The sequence below is a fragment of the Sapajus apella genome, unplaced genomic scaffold (genome assembly GCF_009761245.1).
Source record: "Sapajus apella isolate SASKATOON/1434 unplaced genomic scaffold, GSC_monkey_1.0 scaffold33, whole genome shotgun sequence".
NCBI lineage: Eukaryota > Metazoa > Chordata > Mammalia > Primates > Cebidae > Sapajus > Sapajus apella.
This window is the reverse complement of record NW_022436973.1, coordinates 23,711,067-23,732,374: the sequence shown is the minus strand read 5'-3', so window position 1 is coordinate 23,732,374 and position 21,308 is coordinate 23,711,067. Positions and strand designations below refer to the sequence as shown.

The window sequence follows — 21,308 nt, the reverse complement described above, 5'->3', positions numbered from 1 at the left end:
CTCTCTTTGAGGAATGAGGCTCACACACGTGCACGTGCATGTACACACACACCCACCAAGTCATCAGCATCTTTTATTTATTGTACTGGAGGAGCAGGAAATTACACAGGCCCATTAAAGAGTAAGCAAATTCCAAGTAAATTGCATAAATGGGATTTTTTTTTTAAAAGCACACAGGATAACTCTGAAACAATCTATCCATTTCAGAACATCATCAGATACCTGGGGACTGCACATGAAGAGATGTGCTCAGCAGCATCTTATACAAATTATCCAAATTCAAGCCTGTTTCCTCTCCTATCCAGCCCCATCTCCTGGAGCCACAAACCAAAATAAAATGCCTGGGAATGACAGCGCAAATGAGAGAGAGAGAGGGCTTTGACTGAAACCAAGACATCAGGAGGTCTCTGCCTCTGGTTCAGGGTTATTTGAATCAAGGGAACTCATTTGGACTTAAGCACTTAATCATTTTATTCCTCTTTCTGATTTTATTTTGAGACATTAAGAGGAAAGAAGCATCATGGGGGTTGAAGAGGGCCTTTTTCTCTTTCTAGCTGCTGCTTCTGGAGTCCCTTACCCAATGCCCAGTGCATATGTTGGGCCAGATGGCTTGGACTCTTGGCAGCCAGTTCAGCTGCTCAAGAACATGGTTGTGCTTAACTTCATCAACTTGACTCTGCTTCAGTTCACCATGGAGTAGAAGCATGATACCGATCAGTTTAATTAGTTTAATGAGGGCTGAGGGAACTGGTCCACATTTTGAGTTTGTTGCACAGAACAAATTGGTTTGCCTTGCTCCCTCCTTGATCATTTAGGCATTCAAGAGACTGCACTCAATCATTTCTGAAAGGGGTTTTCACTCCTTTCTGTAAGGAGTTGGGCACTGTCCAGGTTACCAACATGACTGGGAGCTCAGGAAGTCAGTTCTTCAAGAGGTGCTTTTCCGAACAATGAGGACTCAGAGTACACTGACTAAACATTAAACCCACTAGACGACTGGACCCTCTGCTGTAAGGGTTCCTGATCCAATATACGGCAATGTTTAAGCTTTGTACCTAAAGCATGGTCTCCAAAGTGGGGGGTACAGGAGATCTTTTGAGATTTGGGAATACGATGTTAGAATTTCTGTGTATGATTATTTACCTTATTTTAAAGCTCTACTGTTTGCATGTTTATGAAGCATATACTATCTGCATGAGGGAGCATGCTCAGTTTCTTCTGAGAGGGGCATGTGATCCGTTAAGTTTAGAGATCATAGACCTACAGATACAAAGAACACGTCGCTCTGGTTCCCGGGAATTGGAAAGCCATGTGAACAGGTTGAAAGGACAGAGATCACAAGCTGCCGCTGCTGGTGGTAATTTTAAAGTCTAGGCATCTGAGCCAAGCACTAAGCCTATTGTGGGGAGGGGACATCCACCCTTCCCCATCACAGACCTCAGAGAAATACCATCCTCCCAGGCAGAAGACAGGTGGGCTGAGCTTGGATATTTTGTACACAATGCTGAGCTGAGCATGGGGAAGGGGCATATACAAGAGGATGAATGAATGAACTCCAACCTGAAAACATGTCAGGGGATGGATGCTCCTGACTCTACTCCATGATGAGAGGTGCTTATACATCAAAAAGCTCTCCAGAGTAAGCATTGGGATCTTCCTGAGACCGAGTCACCACCTTGAACTGGCGCCGGAGAAAACCGCCATAGCGCTTCTGGTTGTCCCACTTGAGCTTGGGACGAATGCGCCGCAAGAAGCCCCCATAGCGTTTGTACAGGTCCTCGTGGCCCATGCTATCTCCATCCCCCTCCCCAGCCACCTCTGAGCTCCTCTTAGGGTATTTGCGCAAAAAGCCCCCGTAGCGTTTGACCTGCTCCTTGGGGTCTTCCTCAGTGAAATCAAGCATGCCAGTCTCCATGGCGCCGTCATTCAGCTGGGCATCCCTCACCAGCTCAGACTCCGCTCCCTCCCCGAAACCACCAGAGAGACCCCTGAGCTTCTCCTCCAGGCTCTTGCTCAGAGCATTCTCCTTTGCTGAGATACTGGGGAGGAGCTTGCTTTTCTCCAGCTCCTTCAGGAAGGACCTAGAGAGCTTGGCCAGCTCACTGTAGGGCCCCTCTCCAACCGCCTTGCTCCCCAAGTCCTCCTTGTCATTGAGCCCAAGGGTGGAGGGGGTGAGAAAAGACAAAAAGCTCTGGCATCTCTCCCATTCCTCAGATGGCAGCAGGGCAGCCTGGCATTCCAGGGAGCAAATCTGCAAAAGACCCAAAAAGACCACAGTGGCAATGTCACACCTATCAAATGATCAAAACACATGCACTGCTCTGCCTCAGAGGCCAGTGTCTGAGAAAACCAAAATGAGCACTGCTGCTAAGCCCTGGGCTACCCATGTTCATACTTCTGGTGGTACATAAAGGGAGGGACTTTGTGCCTGTGAGAAAGAGAAGACAGACTTGGAGAGGTGAAATGGCTTTAGACCTAGGACACGTGGCTGCAGGTGGCAATTGCCAGAATTGGAAGTAAGATCTTCCCGTAGTGTGCTGCCTGCTCACCCTTCCCCTTCCACGTCTGACTCCCAGACAGGAAATCCCATCTCCATTAAAAATACCAATTCTCTCCCAGGCTTCCGCAGGTGTGAAGCACGCTGCTAACTCTTGGTAAAGCGGGACAGAGAACGCACACGAGAGGACACAGGAGCGTTCATCAGGCCTGGGGTGGGGGGCAATGGCATCACTTCATAGGGCCATTGGGAGCATTCAATCATAATGACGATGACAACAGCAGATAATACTGGAACTTGGACCCAGGCCGTCCAATGTGATGAGTCTTTGTGCTTAAACACGCTGCTCTTTGAGATTGAGCACGAGCTGACCCATTGTGTATCTCTCAGTGGCTATCATTATATATTAAATAACTTATTTTGCCAGGTGCAATGGCTCATGCCTGTAATCCCAGCACTTCAGGAGACCAAGGTGGGCAGATCACTTGAGACCAAGAGTTTGAGACCAGCCTGGCCGACATGGCAAAACCCTGTCTCTACAAAAATACAAAAATTATTTGGGTGTGGTGGTGTGCACCTGTAGTCTCAGCTACTCAGGAGACTGATGTATGAGAATCACTTGAACCCAGGAGGCAGAGGTTGCAGTGAGCTGTGATAGCACCACTGCACCCCAGCCCGGACAATGGAGCAAGACTCTGTCTCAAACAAACAAAAATAAACAAATCAATAACTTCTGGCTAGGCATGATGGCTCATGCCTGTAATCCCAGCACTTTGGGAGGCTGAGGTGGTCAGATCACTTGAGGTCAAGAGTCTAAGACCATCCTGGTCAACATGGTGAAAATACAAAAATTAGCATGCATGGTGGTGTGCATCCATTCCCAGCTACTTAGGAGGCAGAGCCAGGATAATTGCTTGAACCCTGGAGGCGGAGGTTGCAGTGAGCTTACATCGCGCCACTGCACTCCAGTCTGGGCTACTGAGTGAGACCCTGTCTCGGAAAAAGTAAGTAAATAAACCACTTCTTTCACTATCCCATGGAATCACCTCCATTTTGCAGAAGAAACCAAGGAGATGCTAAGACCCAGGAGAGGGGTCAAGGCTTTGATCCTGCCAACCAGATCCTGTCAATCTTTGCATTTAGGGGTGGTGGAGACAGCTCCTCTCATGGAACTGTCTAGATTTGGAGGTGCCCAACAGCCCAGGAATAAGAAGCCCTAAAAAGTCAATCTAGAGCTGCTGATGGCCGAAGTCAGCACCACCTCAGGGATGACACTCCCTGTTGCCAGGCATCACTCTCCCTGGAAACCTGAGTCTCTGCCCTGGCCTGAGTGAACCCATGCTGATGAGGTCTGGGGTGGGGATGGGAGAAGGAAAACAGCAATGCCTTGTTTCCAGGCCATCTAGAGGGCAGGATGCCTGCCACCCTGCACAGGTGGGATGGATCTACAGGACAGCACACAGCTGCCCAGGCCTGCCCCTCCCCTCTCTGAGCTCCCTCGCACAGGCCCCAGGACCTGGGCATTGAAGAACCTTGCCTGAAACCTACCAGGGGGTTGATGGGTTTGGGCCCATCCTGAGTCTTTAGAGCACACAAGGAGCACCGCGACAGGCAGTCCGCTGTGGCGGAGTGGAGCAGGAGGAGGCAGCCAGCCAGCACCAGCCCCTGCCAGGCCATCCTGTCTCAGCTCTTCCTGCTGGGGAGGAAGAAAGAGAAGAAATCCATGATCACCACTCTGTAGGGTGTGTTCCAAGCCCACAAAGTCGTCTCTTTAACTCCCGCCCGCAGCACTGCAAAGCATTCTGATTCCCAGTCTACAGCCAAGAAAACAGAGGCCCAGGGAGGTAAAGTGGGGGCCTTGAGGCCAAGGGTCAAGGAAGGGAATGAGCACCTACTGTATGCCCAGAGCTTTCCTGAACACTCACTTCCAATCTGCACAATAGTTCTTCAAGGTGGGCTGTGCTAGTTTCATTCCACAGATGGAGAAGTTGAGGCTTAGATTGGGGAAGTGGTTGCACACAGCTAGGAAGTGGACAAGCCAGGCTTGCTCTGGGTCTTTCAGACTTCAAAACCCACTTTGACCACCGCCAAGTCAGAAGATACATGGCTATATGCTTTTCTGAGTTCTTCGAGGTCTTTGTCGTTGTGTTCCAGGCTGACCCAGGTCAGTCCTTTCTGCTTTGTGAAGGCTCTGGAATTTTTCTCTCCCACTCTGGTACTGTCAGCTCCACCTTCACTCCCTCTCCCTGCTGGCCTCCCAGCCTCCAGTTCCTTCCCACTCTGAAATGGCCTTCTTGGCGATTTCAATTCTGTGATCAGACCCACTGGGTGTGGTCAGGCCTGGCCCTTCTGCCTAAATGTCAGGGCACCCTCAGTCCCTTTCCTCTAATCCCACACTTCAGCTCTGGGATCCAACCACATCAGCTTCTTGCAATTCCCTTAATAAATGCATCAGGCTCTGCCCCACCCCTGGGCCTTTGCACATGCTATTCCCTCTGCCTAGAGAAACCTTCATCGCCTCTTCTGTTGCCTGTCACTTAGGTCCTGGATTAAATATTACTTTCTCCAGGCAGCTTTCCCTGATTGCCTAGGCTGGATGAGCTGTTCCTCCTTCCTATTCTCCCCGCAATGTGTGCCCATTCCATAAAAATCGTCTACTATTTGGTAATTAGCTATGCAAGTCTTCAGGCTCCGGTTCCACATCTTGTCTTTTTCTCTGAAGTAGTCACTTTGTTCCTCAAACATGCCAAGCTTGCCCCTACCTCAGGGTCTTTGCACTTTCTGTTCTTCTGCCTGCAGTATTTTGACCTCAGACGTCTACATCACTAGCTCCTTCTTTGTCATTAAATTAATTGCCACATTGGTAGAGAGGCATTTACTGATCACTCTGTCTAATGAAGCTGCCTTGGTCTGTCTCTTACATCACCTTTTTTTTTTTTTTTTTTTGGCAACAGCCAAAAGCAAGAGCATCAGCCCAGAGCAAGGTCTCCGGTTAAACACTCCCACCTCATAGTCTCCTATCTATTTGACGATTGGTTGTTGGTGGTGATGTGTATGCTGTGGTTATCACCCCCGCAATAGAATGTTAGCTCCTTGAGGGCACGGCCCCTGTCTTACTCTCTGCTGTATAGTGACTCCTAAAAACCTAGCCAGCACATCACACGTCCTCAATAAATTGCTGGCAGATGAAGTAATGCTTCACAAATATTCTGTTAAAAGTTGTCTATTTTGCTGAGCATGGTGGCTCACACCTGTAATCCCAGCACTTTGGGAGGCTGAGGCGGCCGGATCACCTGATGTCAGGAGTTCGAGACCAGCCTGACTGACATAGTGAAACCCCATCTCCACTACAAATACAAAAATCAGCTGGGAAGAGTGGCATGCACCTGTAGCCCCATCTACTCAGGAGGCTGAGGCAGGAGAATCACTTGAACCCAGGAGATAGAGGTTGCAGTGAGCCAAGACTGCCCCACTGCCCTCCAGCTGGGCGACACAGAGAGACACCATCTCAAAAAAAAAAAAAAAAAAAAGAAAAGAAAGTGGTCTGTTTCGTAGTCAGCCCTTTGTAAATCAAATAGCAAGACTCAGAGCCTTGCTATTTGATTTATGAGGGCGCAGTGCAGTTCTCCCAACTGGTAGTTCCTAATTCCCCTGAGACACCCCACCCACCTCAACCAGACCAGGGGCTTCACTCTTGGCCCAGCAGGGTCTTTGTAATCTGACACCACCAATCTGCTCTCAGAAACGGCTGTCCTCTTTTCCTCCGAGATTCCCATTCTTGCAGACTGCCTTGTTTGCTCAGGTGTTCAGAGTGTTTTGAAGCTTCCGCTCCACGGGCCCCAGAACCCCATGCTGTAGCCCAGAGCAAGGTCTCTGGTTAAAGCACGAAGTAGGCAATCCTACCCCAGTCACCAGTTATCAAGCCCCTACTGCTCTAAGTTCTTCATTTATTCCTGCAGGGAAGTGGGCACTTCCGGTCTGGTGAATTGCCCATGTCCTACCTCAAATAGTGAAGCTGGGGTGCAAGGCCTGTTCTGTGTGTCCCCCTACCCTTAAAGACCACAATTTCTAAAGCAACTTCAATTCATTAACAGCTGCACCCTCTGTGAGATCCAAGGGGCTTTAGATACAAAGCCCTTAGCTTGTGTATTATACTCAGCCCACCCACAAACTGTAAGAGATAGGCATCACTAGCCCCACTTTATAGACGAGAAAACTGGTGCTCAGAGAGGCTTGGTAAATCTCTTGAGGTCACACAGCAATTCAAGGCACAAGCTCTGGCCCATGTGCCTTTCTTGAGACTCAAAAGGTCTGCTCCCCTGAACCGGGAAGGCTCAGTGGGAAAGTCAGGGAAGCGGACTTGTGTCTACCCTGTCTTTCTCCTCCCCTTGAGTTTCTTTCACAGTCTTATCAGCTGTGGGGTGGATTACGGTTCCCGGCCAGCAAGCCTTACAAAGCAGGCAGCTCAGGTTTTCTCTGATATCGGCAATGGCTGGGCTGGCCTGTTAGAAGATTAGCAGTGAATTAACCCACTGGGGAGGAGGCGTCTACCACACCGTCCAACTCCTGGCTGAAGGCTTCCGGCACAGCTTAGCAGCTAAGGCAGGGGACTCACTTTAAGATCTCATTGTCTCAGGCAAAAAATAGTGTTGACATCCTTGTCTTTTATCCCTTAACTTTATATTTAATGATAATTCTGGTTGATCTGATGGTAATTAAGTACTCGTGACATTCTGAGCAATTCTTATGGATTAACTCATACATAATCACAGAAACTCTACCGCATCAGTGTTATTAGCATGCCCACATTACAGATGAGAAAACTGAGTTAAGATTCCAGAGCCTGCCAAAATTCTACAGTGAGCAAGTGGCAACCCCGGGATTCGTGCCAGGCTGTCTGGCTCCAGAGCTACCTTCGTAACCACTGTGGACCGCCCAGGCCCCTTCAGTCCCCTCATCTCCAGGGTCCATGTCAACCTCCATCTGGTTCTGGAGTGGCCTCCAATCTTTCCCTCCTAGATATCCTCCATGCAGCAGCTGGAGGACCCTTCTGAAATGCAGATCTGACTGGACCTCTGCCCTGTGTCCACTGGCTTCCAGAGGAAGCTTGTCCCCGTCACCTAGCACCCCAGGGCTCTCCTAATGTCAACAGCTGACACGAGTGCTCCCTGTGTGCCTGGCCCTGTGCACAGAACTGTGTGTGCCTCAAGAATAGAAGATCAAACACCGCATGTTCTCACTCATAGGTGGGTGTTGAACAATGAGAACACATGGACACAGGGAGGGGAGCATCACACACTGGGGTCTGTCGGGGGGGAAATAGGGGAGGGACAGCGGGGAGTGAGGAGTTGGGGAGAGATAGCATGGGGAGAAATGCCAGATATAGGTGATGGGGAGGAAGACAGCAAATTACACTGCCATGTGTGTACCTATGCAACAATCTTGCATGTTCTTCATATGTACCCCAAAACCTAAAATGCAAAAAAAAAAAAAAAGAACTGTGTGTGCCTTATTGTAAGGTGGTCCTCATGACAACTCCATAAGGCTTGTGTGTTGTGCTTGAGGATGACAAAGAAGCCAGGGTGGATGCAGGGACATAAGGGAAGAGATGGGGGTGGAAAAGCAAAGAGGTGGACAGAGGATGGGTAATGTCGGTTCTCATAGGCCACGGGAGAGTTTGCATTTGATCTAAATGTGACCAGAAGACTAAGGAAGTTTGAGTAATTGATGAATGAATGAATGAATGAATGAATGGTGTCCCAATACCTCATACAGGGCTAGAATGAGAACAGGAGCTACACATCAATTGGTTATGAAAATGAACAGGCAAAATTTTAAAATTAGGAAATTTTTACATTTTAAAAACATCTCAATTTTCAATGTGTCTTGAAAAAACAAAAGGCCTGGGGACATGGAGCCTCCATTCCAATATGGCAGCAGTCACAGAGGAGGAACCAGGCTGCCCATCACCACTGTCACCACCCAGGCTTCCCTCACTGCAGACTGCCTGACAGACACGTGAGTCTGCAGCCCCTGAATCCCCCACCCTAACTTGGAGAAGCAGCGTGGGGTGGGAGGGGCACACTTACTGAGAAAGGAGAGGTGGGACCTCAAATTCCTTCCTGACCCAGAAGCAGGATCACCAAGTGGTCAGCAATGTGGGCTCAGGTCCCAGCCCACCACTTACCACCACTTTAGGAAAGTGACTTAGCTTTGCTGTGCCTCAGTTTTCTCTATAAAATGGGGCCAATAATAATGCTTCAGAGGGTGGGCAAAGGATTAAATAAATGATCATATTTGAAGCACCTGGCATGTGCTTGAAGCACCTGGCACACAGTAGGTGCTTTACAGGGTGGAGTATGAAGGCTCCAGTCTGGTTTTACTTGAACTGTAGTAGATAGGACAAGAAGAGGACAGAAAGGTGAGATCATAAAGAGCTTGGCACACTGCAGAAATGAAAAATCTTGCTGCATGAATTCACTGCATGTACGGAGGGCCTGCTGGGTGTTGGCCTGAGCTGAGTGCCCTTCACCCCTGGTCTTGTCAACCCACCAACAGCCACCAATTCTCAGGAGCCTACTGGGTGCCAGGCTGTGCATTACTGCTTTGTACATATTAGTTCCAATCCTCACAGCAACCCCAGAGGTGCATGGTTTTTTTTATACCCATTTGACAGAGGGCCAGACCAAGGCTGGGAAAGGGGAATTTGCTTCTCCAAGTTCACCTGGACTCATGAACAGGGGAGTTGGGCACCTGTCCAGTTCCCTCTGGGATAAAAGGGGACCCTAATAGAAACACACTGGCCCTCACATTTTCCTGGGAGATCCTATTTCCTTCCTTTTATAGGATAAATACATTACTGAACAATGTCAGATGGGCCCCAGGGGGAAGCATTTCGACCTTTCTGATGGGGATTTGCCAAGGCATGGAGCTGGGAAGTCATACATAAGAGAGAGCCCTGCCTGCCTATCATGTCTGATTAGGGATGGGCTGAGGAGGAAAGGAACTTTGCCGATCATCGGGGTGAGGGGTGGGAAGCAAGCCCCCACTGGTAAGCGGGAGGCGTGATGTGGGCATCTGACCCTGATGGAAGACGGCATGGTCCTCTTTCACAGACTTGGCTGAGGACCAAGAAACCACACCAAGAAAAGTCCTTTGTACTTGGCAGTTTGGGAAGCTTTTTCTCGGCCTCTACCTCAGGTGCTTTGTAACAGCCAAGTAGGGGAAAGAGGGGCTGATGGGGCAGTGGGGTGATTCTCCCCGAACGGCGGGGGTTGTTTCAGACTCACCAGCCTCCCTAATTGCATGAGCCAGTTCCTTACGTAAATCTCTTTCTGTGGATAGGCACACCTCATCGGTTCCGCTTCCCTGGAGAACCTGGCTAATGCGACATCCATGCCCCTTTGTTTGCGCCTGTATCTGTGGTTGTTTTCATGCTGCAAAAGCCGAGTTAATTGTTGAAACAGGGTCTGTAGGGCCCAAAAAGCTCAAAGTATTTCCTCTCTGGTCCTTTACGGACAAGGTTTGCTGACCCTACTTTCACTGGTTTTATAAACATTTTATGATTCTAATAGTTTTTAAGCTAATTTTCTTGAGTCCTCAGGCACATGAACATATTATCAGATAATAAAGCATTTTTTATGCCTTGCTAGTGGATGGATCTCTTACCAGGTCAGGTGGGTTTCCCAGGGGAAGAGGCAGGAAGCAACTGGCCTCATTCTTCAGCCCTGAGCCCTTTCTAGTTGCCTGGGCTGCTCTCCCAGCAAATGCTGAGAGGCCCTGGGGAGCCTTGCCTTGGGATTTTCCTTTTCCTTGAGAGGGAGAGACACGGTTGTGCAGTCAGATGGTGCCACCTCCTCCTCCAGCCTCAGTCTTGTCATCTGTGAATGGGGTGTATCATCTCCCTGCACTGACAAAGCATCGCTTAAAGGGTCAGCACAAAGTAGACCCTCTTGTCACCCAGGGCCCAGAGTTCCTTGAAAGGGAATGATCTTTTTACTCTCTTAGCACCTCGATGATATTTCTATATTATAGACATCTGAGGACTCAGAGGAGCCACAAGCGTTTTTATTTAAAAAGCCAGCACGGAATAATAATGGCTTGATTTAACATCGCAATTATCTCTCTGAGCACTTTAGCGCATATGATTATCCCTATTTGATGGAAGAGGAAATGGGAAAAGGTAGAAATGAAGTCACTTGTTTAAGGTCACATCATGAGTCAGGAGGGAAATGGAGACAGAACTCCAGCCGCCCACACCCGAACCACGACTCCCACTAAAGAGATGGCATTGTTTCAATGACCCTGCAATGACAGCCATCCTAACAGCCAGCAAGGACTGAGCTGCTGCTCTGCACCAAGCCCTGTGCCCTCCAGATGCTTCCCCTGGACCCCACGGGACAGGGGCAATTATGACAGGCTTGGGATCCAGATGGGAAGGTGAGGATCAAGTGATGAAGCGCCCCCTGTGGTCACGGCGCATGGCAGAGTTGGAACCCTGAGTCCGTCTCATTCCCCATTTAGGGTGTATCTCTGAGAAGGAACAAGCTCTTTGCTCTCCACTTTATCTCAATTATTTCATTTTTGCCTTGAGGAGAATCCAGTGGGCCAGGAACTATCAGTCCCATTTTCCAGATAAGGAAAACGTAGGCTCAGAGAGTCTAAAAGACTGCATCAAGACCAAGAAGCAAGTAAACAACAGAACAAGACTGCAAAGTCAGTCTGCTGACTCCACTCCACAAACCATCCTGAGGCCTAAATATGTGTCAAGTGTCTTTCAGATAACCTCCCAAACTCTCACATTCCTGACATTGAAACCATTTCGGGAACTTTTACCCCACACTCAAAAATCTAAAGTTCATTCCTGTAGGCCTCCGGGAGGTTGGCAAAGGGAGCCCCCGAACCCGGAAAAGCGGTGCCCCTTGTTAGCTGCTCGCGTCATAACAAAAGACCAATGATCAATGGATGGGGAGGAGGCTCGGGTTCTGAACAGAAAGTAAACCCACCCTTGAGCCTGGCGAAGATCAAAGTACCGGATTGGATGAGGGTCCCGTTTGGTGGTCGGCTGCATTTGCGGTGCAGAGACCAGAGGGAAAGACGGCCTTGCAGGCGATGGTCATGGTGGGATCATTCACTGCATATTTAAAAGAACGTTTTTCAAGAGCAAGGTTTGGCTGGAACCACCACCCTTTTTGTTATCTGGTGCAATTAAGGGATGGGGAGAAAGGCAAAAAGAGGGTGAACCAGAGAGATATGGAGATGAAGAGAAACAGAGAGAGACATAAAAAGAGAGCGTTAGAGACATGGACACAGAGAGAAAGAGACAGGCCCAGAAGAATGGCAGAGGTGAACCTGCACACACAGAAAAAGAGACCAGACAGGTAGAGGCCCATGTGGGAAAAGAAAAACAAGGTGAGACATAGAGATGGGGAGAGGACAAATGGAATAGAAGCGGAGGGGGTGAGGAGGAGGAAGAGGAGGGGAAGAAGAGGGAAAGAAGAGAAGGGAAGTGAACATAACAAGAGAGAGAAGCAGGGAGGGAAAGTAGATTTTGATTCAGGACACTGACCTGCTGTGTGAATCACGGACACCAGTTCTCTCCTCTGCTGCTCTGAGTCTGCCCTTTGTTCCTAGGTACCAGCGGGTGAGAGACCCTGACACATAATAACTGCTCAGTAAACCGTTGTCAAGTTAAATCAAATTGTCCAGGAGGAATAGGACAGGGACCAAATGGCAGTTCAAGCCAATGCATCAACAAATTGCCTCAGTGCATATGTCTGCAGCTTGTGGCCAGCCGCTCTGGCCAGCGGGATGACCTGGATGGACTCTGGGAGGTGCCCCCTGAGCCACTGTGCTCCTGCCAGGAACATCAGTCTGGATCCAGGCTGGAGAGATTGATGAGGCTGCGCTTCAAAGCACTAACAGACCTCTCTCCATATCGAGGGTCTGATCCTGGGCTCACGTGGGTGTCTCCAGCCGATGTTAGCCAGAGTGGCTAGCTCTGTCTCAGAGAAACAGGTTTATCACTTCATCAGAGCCACCAAGATGAGCTGAGATGAGTGAATATGGTGAGAGAAATCAGCTGTGTAACCACACTTTCGCAGGCATGCGTTGAAATTGAACCAGTAACTATTGATCTCTCTTACAATGATGGAAGAGATCTAATAAATACAACTATACAAGAATGACCCAAGGAGGTGGGCAGTGGGAAAGGGAATTAGGGAGTATCGATCAAAGACAGACTTCATGATCCCGACGTAGCAGATGAAGAAATAAAGAGTCTTCTGTTGGGATGGGGAGGGGAAAGGAACGCCAGCCCCACAAATGAAAATATTAGACATTAGATCATATTTCCTGGACACAGGACACAACACGATGGAGTGGGATGATCAGCGTTATTATAATAGATGGAGGGAAATGTCTACCCTCACCACTCTGGAATGGTGAAAATCTGAGCAGTCATACCAGCATTTATTGAGCACCTACTGAATGCCAGGCATATTGCTGTATACCATTGGAGGCTTGCAATAACCTTAGGAGGTGAATATTACCACTATTTGCATCATACAGGTAAGAAAAGTAAGACTCAGAGAAGGACAGCTACTGTTCCAAAGTCACACAGTAAGTGAGTGGTGGGATCTGGGATTTCAGTCCAGCACTGTCTCAGGTGTTGTGAGACACATGTGTAGATGACAGATGGAAAATTCCTGGCCCTCGGAGTTACTTCAAGAAACTCTAACTCCTTCCACGTGTTTTAAGATCGCAAATTTCTCAGCCCCAGAGCCGATCCCTTTGCCTGCTCCCTTAAAGTGTGCTGCCTTCTGCCACATAGCCTCAAGAACCAGTGCGGCATCCCACTCCCAGCTGCCAACGGAGACACAGGGTTTGCCTGCCACCCATCACACCTCTAACGCAGCTGGGGCAAAGCAGTGGGCTTGAGATCCCGTCAGTGAACGCAAACCACCCCCAGGCAGCATAACTCACCGGGTTGGGCTGCTGCAACAGCACCCCCACGCAGATCTCAACGCCTGGAGATAAATGACCTGCAAAAATAGAACAAAGGCAAGGTGTGGTGGGACTGGGGGGAGAAGATGAGGGAAAAAGAGAAGGAAGGTGCCACAGTGGGGTGGGAGTGAGGCCCAGGGAGAGAAAGAACGGAAGAGGATCCACATTCTGCAGTGCTTTGCAACGGATCTCGACCGGGATGCCTGTCAAATTCAAAAGGCAAGCCTTGCATATCTCAGCAACCCTTGGAAGAAAGATGATAATGAAGACTTTCGGTCTGTGGGAGGGGAGTTGAAATCAGATCCAATAATCGAAAGAGTTTGTTTCCCCCGGGAAGCCTGGAGACTTAATTAAGTAATGTTTGTAGAGCTTGGAGGGATTCTTGATAAAAGATACCCACGAAAAAGTAAGCGTTGCAGAATTTACTCTTCAACCTTGGAGTAGTCAGCAGGCTTTTTTTTCCCCCCTGAAACTCATCAGCTTTTAGCTAGAATCAAACTTTGAGATTTGGTACTTTTCTGAATGTGGGTCTCGGGACCAGTGAGCAAATGGCTTTCCCTTTGAGCTTCCTCCTGGCCTTAGAGTCCTCTGGCTGTAATTAAGAGGAGAGCAACAAGTCCTTTCCAAGAAAAATCGACACAATAACGCCTGCTAAGCCTGGGTCTCCAGGGTTGTTGTCACTCCCTTTTCCCATTCCCTCCCAACAAAACAACACCAAACTTCATCCTGTGTCAAGTTCCACTGAAAGAAGCCACTCAAATCAGCGCCCTGTCAGCAATTAAACACAATCCGAAAAGAATGAAAAGGCTGAACCTGGCTGTACATTGATGTACATGTTATATGATAAATGCCAGAGCCTTGGCTCTCATTAGTGTCCCCAAGCCCTTGTTCTCTAAGTCCAGTGAGACTCATTGACCTTTAAAACCACCCTGATTAGAAACCTCTCACTTCTCCCGCCCAGGGTGTCCCATTCTCCCCGGACCTGGGAATGGCATGGGAAATGCTGTGCGGGAGGCTGCACAGGGGAGGAGACCCTGGAGCCAAAGCCAAAGAGTGGTCCTCTTGGGAGAGAGCTTACCACCTGTTTAAGCCAGGACTGTGCAGAAAGGGAGATTCCAAAGAGCGGTCAGTCTCTCACTGCTCTGGCTTTTGTGAACTAGCCTCCTAACTGTAACTACCTTTGCTATATCATCAGACCCAAACCTAAAATCCCCAGCCCGAGCTCCCACCACCTCTAGGTCCAGAGGACCAGGAACAAGCAAATAAAACCAAGACAGAGAATTCCAGGGCCCCTTCTGGATATTACCTGTGCTCTGCTTTGTCCCTGGGCAGCTTCTGGCTGAGCAGGTCGGAGGTGGCAGGTGGCGGGTCCAAGGCTCAGGGGCCTCCCTGACTCCGGCTCGGGAGGAGGTGCTAAAGAGGTGGCTGTGAGCACCACGAAAGCCCCTTCGAATGGCAGTTCTGGTGCCTCTTCCCCCCTTTTATGGACGAGAGCCTCCCCTGTCGCTCAGCCCTTGCTGAGCACAGGCTGCTGGGAGCCAATGGGGAAGTGGCTGAGTGCAGTCAGAGCTCAGACCCCCAGGCCCTTCAACTCGAACTCCCTGGGCCCGACACAATAGGCTTCTCTTTGTGACAGGGATGTGGAGGAGGAAGGCAGCCTTGTTGGGGAGGGGGGCGGATTCTGGGTGTAGTGCTGTTTGTCACTTGAAATCCGGCCACTTCATTTTCTGATGCGTTTCCAGAAGAGTGTCACAGGAAAAAGGAGACAGGGAAGGAGAGACGGAAGAGTTAGAGAAAGAAAGACAGAGAAAGAATGAGAGAGAGTCAGAGAGAAAAACAGATAGAATCAGAAATGGAGAAAGGCAATGTCAGACCTAGGGAGCGATACAAAGGAGGGGAGAAAGAGAAAGAAAAACAAAGAGACAGAGAGAGTGGCAGAGACAGGGAGACAGGTAGAAACACAGGGAGAGAGGCGCAGAGCAAGAGAGAAGGAAACTAACCAGGAAGACGGTCAGACTCAAAATGCCTGATCCGCAGAGGGACAGACGCGGAGACAGACAGAGACTGAGAGAGTCTTCTGATCATGGGAGAGCAGAGGGAGATGGCAGTGCAATCGGCAGGCACGTGCGCGGCCCAGTGTTGTGTGCCGTGGCAACTCTGTGTTGGCTGGTGCACACGTGTGCTGGAATCTTTTTTGTGTGTACATTTGCCTGCAAACAGCATTCGGCTCTGGTACATGCCTGAGCTGGTGCCAGGCACACGAGCCCTGGCAGAAGCACAGCTCTTCCCCGACAGCCAGGAACTGCAGTTTAGTTTTCTCTGGCGGCAACACAAAATGAATAGCATGAGAAACCCCCCAAAATATGGGCTGCGGTGTGCCTCAGCACACGCTCTGGGTGAGGGACACCCCCACCTCGATGTACCCGTGGCCTGGGCCAGTGGCAGCTAGAAGTTTGCGCTCTTCATTACTTCAAATACCTCCCAGAACATGGGGTCTCTGAGTTCGGAAGAGAATGTGCTTCTCTTCTCAGTCAACAGCAGACAGTTTGTGGTGGGAGGCACAACTATTTCGGAAGTCTGGCAGGGCCGCCTGTTTTGTGGGCCCCTGGCTGCACCAGGCACTTAGCTGGAGCTGTCAGATCTAATCCTCATGACCTGGCCAGGATGTTAATATTTTCCCCATCTTGCAGATGAGAAAACAGAGGTTTGAGTGCTGAGAAACTGGCCTAAAGACATAGCAAGTAAGTCATCCAGCTAGAATCCACAGTCAGGTTGATCTGTCCTCCAAGTTTCTGCCCCCTCCCTCACCTCTCCCCAGGCTTGAACCTGCCTACACTGAGGGGTGGGGGCCAGTTTCCTTCTCTGGGACTCAGCCTCTTCATACACAGGCTGTGCTTAACAACATTTAAGATGTGAGTTTGAGTTTCAGGTCTGCCACTCACTGTCGGAGAGACCTTGGACAAGCCACCAACTTCAGCCTCCAACTGCTCATCTGTACAATGGGGACAACAGTATCATGGGGCTCTTGGGCTCTTGTGAGGGCGAAAGGAGGAGGTGTCGATAGCACTTAATGCAGCTGGCATGAGCAGGTGCTCTGCTCCCATCATTCCTGATAAGCCACATGGCTCCAAGCTCTGATGCAGCAGGTTCTCCCGGGCAGCCTCCTCTCCCTGCGCCTGGCTCACTACATGCTCACATGAGGAGAGGCAGAAGGGCTGTTTGCCAAGCACCTACTACCTCTCAGACATTTCCACATTCCATCGCATCCTCACAAGAAAACCCGTGGCGTGGATCTCACAATGCGTCCTCAGATGGAGAAGGTCATGGAAGTTCAGAGAGGCCCCAGCCACCCAGGGAGGGAGAAGGAACTGAGACCCATCCCTCAGGCCCTGAAGTCACAGACCCCCCAACACACTCCCCTCTGGATCCACAGTCTCGTTTCCTTCTCCTTTCTGTCTTCTCTTCCCGAGGCAGCACAGGGAGTCTAACCGGAAGGTGCAAACGACTCTGGGTTATGCGGAAACCCCTACACAGCGTGTGACAGCCACAGTGCAGGGTCAGCGGGTGCTTGGCCACATTTCAGGCTAGCTTTCCACCTGGCAGCCAGACGACTTGGGTGGAGTCTACTCATTGCCACTCTGGGAATCTGGGATCCCAAGAGTGAGCGTCGTCTTCATCCCCAAGCCCAAAGCCTCACTCCAGCCGCTCTCCATCCCCATTTTTCATTTCCTCCTCCTCCTCCCAACATCCGCCTCTATAAGCTCTTGGTAATAACCTTTGAATAGACAGTACAATGGCTCCTGTAGCTGGAAGTCAGCAGGCACTAGAAGAGCAGAGGAGCAGGGGCCTCTCCTGTTACTCACCAGAGAGAAGTCAGGGTGGTAAGAGTAGAGACACTCATGGATAATCCCCATTAAGCCACTGATGTTTAATATCCTTCACCCCCTGAGTCTACTGTCACCTCAAGAGCAAACAGTTCCTGCCTTTGCTTTTCCTCTCCTTCTGCAGTGTCCTTTACACACGCACACATAGGAGGAGGCCAGGAGCAGCCTTCCCCATCAGTACTGGAGAACCTTGCCCTAAAGCCACCCTCTTCTGGGCTCGGTGATGTACCAGTCATAGTGCAACCCTGTGGGCAGCAGCCCAGAGGGTGGGTACCATGGCTCAGCCAGGCTCACTTGGGCTTAGATCCCGATGCCACCACTTCCTCACTGCGTGACTACTATGGATACTTTGCCTGAGTGCCTGAGTCATCTTCTGAAGAGAGGAGGATGCTGCTAGCTTTTATACAGATGTCAACGCTCATTCCAAAGCTTTAGCATGCTCCCTTCCCTGCACGTCCTCCACATGACGAGTCTCTACTGCAGATCTCGAGGTGGGCAAAAGGCAAATAATAAAGAGAAGGAAATATTTAAAACAACCAGCCCTCAAATCATTCCGTCAGGTAGGATTCAGGAAGCACAGGGTCAAAGATGAAAAAGTTAAGAAACAAAGCCAGCATTTCTGAAGGGCTGTCTGCTACCAGGCCCCACTGTAAACCCTGGACACCAACCGACACCTGATTCTCTCCACCATTCTGCCATTAGATGCAATTCCTGCCCCCACCTTACAGAGAAGGAAACAGAGGCTGGGAGAAGTTATGTCACTTGCACAAAGCCGTGCAGCTAGAAGGTGGCAGAGCACAGCCTGATCCCAGGGCTGTCCGACTCCAGGCTTGCATCCCAGCCATGAGCTGTGCACTCCTGGGCTTCCCTCCCGGCTGTGCGTCATGCACGGAGCTCTGTGTGCGTTCTCTATTCACCTGTCAGCCTTGAAAAGCGGTGGCAGGTGGCATGGATCACTCAGGCGGACTTCAGTGGGACTACGTTCTGGTCCTCTGGTCAGTTTCAAGTCTCCTGAATCACTTTTCATGCTGCAATGTGTCCACCGTGAATGGCCACACTGGGGCTGGGTAGGCGAATGTGTGAGAGACCCCCACCACCCGAGCCATCGCGTCTGTGCCCCGCTGCTGCACTCTCTCTCTGTCTCTTATTCTTTTTTTTTTTTTTGAGATGGAGTCTCACTCTGTCACCCGGGCTGGAGTGCAGTGACACAATCTTAGCTCACTGCAACCTCTGCCTCCTGGGTTCACAGGATTCTCCTGCCTGCCTCAGCCTCCCAAGTAGCTGGGATTACAGGCACCTTCCACCACACCCGCTAATTCTTTGTATTTTTAGTAGAGATGGAGTTTCATTATGCTGGCCAGATTGGTCTCGAACTCCTGACCTTGTGATCCGCCTGCCTCAGCCTCCCAAAGTGCTGGGAATACAGGTGTGAGCCACCACTCCTGGCCTCTTATTCTTTTATATTGAAACATCCCAATGTGCCATTCTCTGTGCTAAGCCCTTAGGCTTAATATGCAATACACAACTTTGCCCTCTTTGTCCTCACAATCCAGGTTGAAGGGCAGAGATAAGGAACAGCCACTCGCCACAGTGTGTCAAGTACAGACTAGGATACCTGGAATACTGTGGGAACAGAAAGGGGCTCCCAAACCAGCCTGCTGAGGAGGTGGGAGAGGGCTTCCTGGAGAAAGTGAGAGTGAAGCTGAGGACTCAGACACAGGTGAGAGAGGGCAGGAAAGGGCATTTCGGGCAGAGGGAACAACTTAGGCAATGTCTCAGAAGCAAGAAGAGTTGAGTGGGATGGTGGGGGTCACTCTTGACCCCTCTTTCTCTTGTGCTGACACCGCCTCAGCATGTCTTCATTGCTTCTGGCTCTATTGCCTGGGCTAGGATTACAAGTGTGATCACCATGCCCAGCCCATACCAGCATTATTCACAATCAGCAAAAGTTAAAAACAATCTGAGTGTCCATCAACAGAAAAATAGATAAACAACATGCGGCAGATGCACAGACAACATATTCGTATTTAGTTATCAAAAGGAAGAAAGTTCAGATGTCCGCCGCAGCCTGGGCAAACCTTGACAACATGACGCTAAGTGAAATAAACCAGACGCAGAAGGACAAATACTGTACGATTCCACTTCTATGAGACACCTAGAACAGGAAAATTCATAGAGAGAAAAAGCAGAGTAAAGTTTGCCGGGAGTTGGGTGGAGGGGGATGTGGGGAGTTACTGCTTAAATGGCACAGAGTTTCTGTTTGGGTGATGAGAATGCTCCAGTAGTAGACAGTGGTAATGGCTGCAACAGCATTATGAATCCACTGAACTTCCGTTCCCAATGGGCAGAACTTTGCCTTCTCTCCTATTTTGCCTCAGCTGGCAGCACAACTTCTACACTCTGGGCTGATAGTTACTGTCTGTCTACTTGGTGCCCATCACTCTGTTAATTCATCTTTATGTATTATCTCATTTAATCTTCACAGCAAACTAACAAGGTGGGTGCTATTTTTGCCCTCATCTGCCAGAGGAAGAAACTGAACTCAGACGCAGTCACTTGCCTGAGGTCACACAGCTCATAAATGGAATAGACCCCAAGTTCCTCTGACTGCAAAGCCCATGCTTTGCATGACTGCCTCACAGAGGCAAGCTGAAACCCAAAAGCAGCAAATACATACATGCTATTATCCGCTGAGAGTGACCCTGTGCCAGGCAAAATGCTGAGAACCGGGGTATATAATCTTTAGTAACCCCTCAGTAGCCCAGTTAGGCAGGCACTGTAGTTCTACTTTGCAGATGAAGAAACTGAGACACTAAGAGGTGAAATGACTTCCCAAGTAGCATAGCAGAACAGGGACAGAATCAGGACTCACATCAAGATCTGTATAGCCCCTTTCTGCTTTGTCACATCCACCCATGATGCTCCCCTGTCTTTTCCAGCCTTCTGGGACCAAGACCTAAACAAGAATCCAAACAACACATGGCAAGGAGGGACACCTGTTTACTGAGCACCTACTATGTTCTGGGTCACATTTATGTCTACGTGTCTGGAACATGTACTTGACCTCTGCTGCCAGTCGAACAAGAGGTCAGTGGCAGGATTGGATGCCTGGTTTCAACTTCTTTGGGTAATGATGTGAAATGTTTTTAGCCCTCTGCCAAAAAAAGGGAAAAACTTTACATCTCAAATCACTAAAATCTAATCACAGCCTCCATGCATCAAGTCCTTGCTAGGTGCCAGGCACATCTCCTAAACTATCTCATTTAACCCTCACAACAAGTCCAGGCAGTAAATATCATTAGCTTCACTTTGCAGATGAGGAAGCTAAGCTGAGGGCTCAGTCACCTGTCTGAGGTTGCACAGTCAGGATGTGCTAGAGCTGGGATATTAGCCCTGGTCTGTCTGCCTCAAAAGCCAGGGCTCTTTTCACTCATCAAGCTACCTCTCAAAAGCCACCAGTTCCTAATTCCTCAGCAGCAGCCTGGGCATCAGCAAGAGGATAGACCTGCCCAGAGATCCTGGGTATTTGATCTGAAATGAGACCTTTCATCTAAGAGCTGCTCCTCATCATCCTATGAGCCCCATAAGATATATCACTCCTAATAATAGCTCTTTATGCCAGGTGAGTTTCTTTTTGCCAGAGGGGGAGATTAAATGGCTTCTCAGTCATAAATCTTACAGATTCTCCTAAATCCTATTGAACTGACAAATTGTGGCCTTTTCTGTATTCATTCCACAAAACACCTGGAGTATGTACTATACGCCAGGTTCTCTGCTAAACACTCAGCTGCATGGCTGAGATGACCCAGCTCCTGCCCTCTGGGGATCACAGGCTGGCAGGGATGACAGCAAGTAAACTGTACTTCCAGTAATTTCAGCACCACCTGGACAGGGCTGAGCTAGAGATGTGGATATATAGAAGT

The 21,308-nt window shown here is 49.6% G+C and overlaps 1 protein-coding gene and 1 long non-coding RNA gene across 5 annotated transcripts in view; one reads left to right on the top strand and one right to left on the bottom strand.

Moving 5' to 3' along the window:
• The window catches only part of LOC116563016, a 58,118-nt gene that overhangs the window by 31,537 nt on the left and 5,273 nt on the right, over positions 1–21,308 (top strand). The window lies entirely within an intron of this gene.
• Positions 56–21,308, bottom strand: part of PDYN (prodynorphin) — a 35,122-nt gene continuing 13,869 nt past the window's right edge. Inside the window, exons 1-4 of one of the 4 annotated variants that reach the window (XM_032295633.1) lie at positions 14,808–15,799; positions 13,481–13,539; positions 4,046–4,190; positions 56–2,251 (exon numbers count right to left, since the gene is read on the bottom strand). In XM_032295633.1, coding sequence (XP_032151524.1) covers positions 1,616–2,251; positions 4,046–4,174 — 765 coding nt within the window. In that variant the 5' untranslated portion in view covers positions 4,175–4,190; positions 13,481–13,539; positions 14,808–15,799 and the 3' untranslated portion in view covers positions 56–1,615. Of the gene's footprint in view, positions 2,252–4,045; positions 4,194–13,480; positions 13,540–14,807; positions 15,800–21,308 lie in introns of those variants that run through there. The other 3 variants (XM_032295631.1, XM_032295632.1, XM_032295634.1) reach the window with 3 other exon arrangements.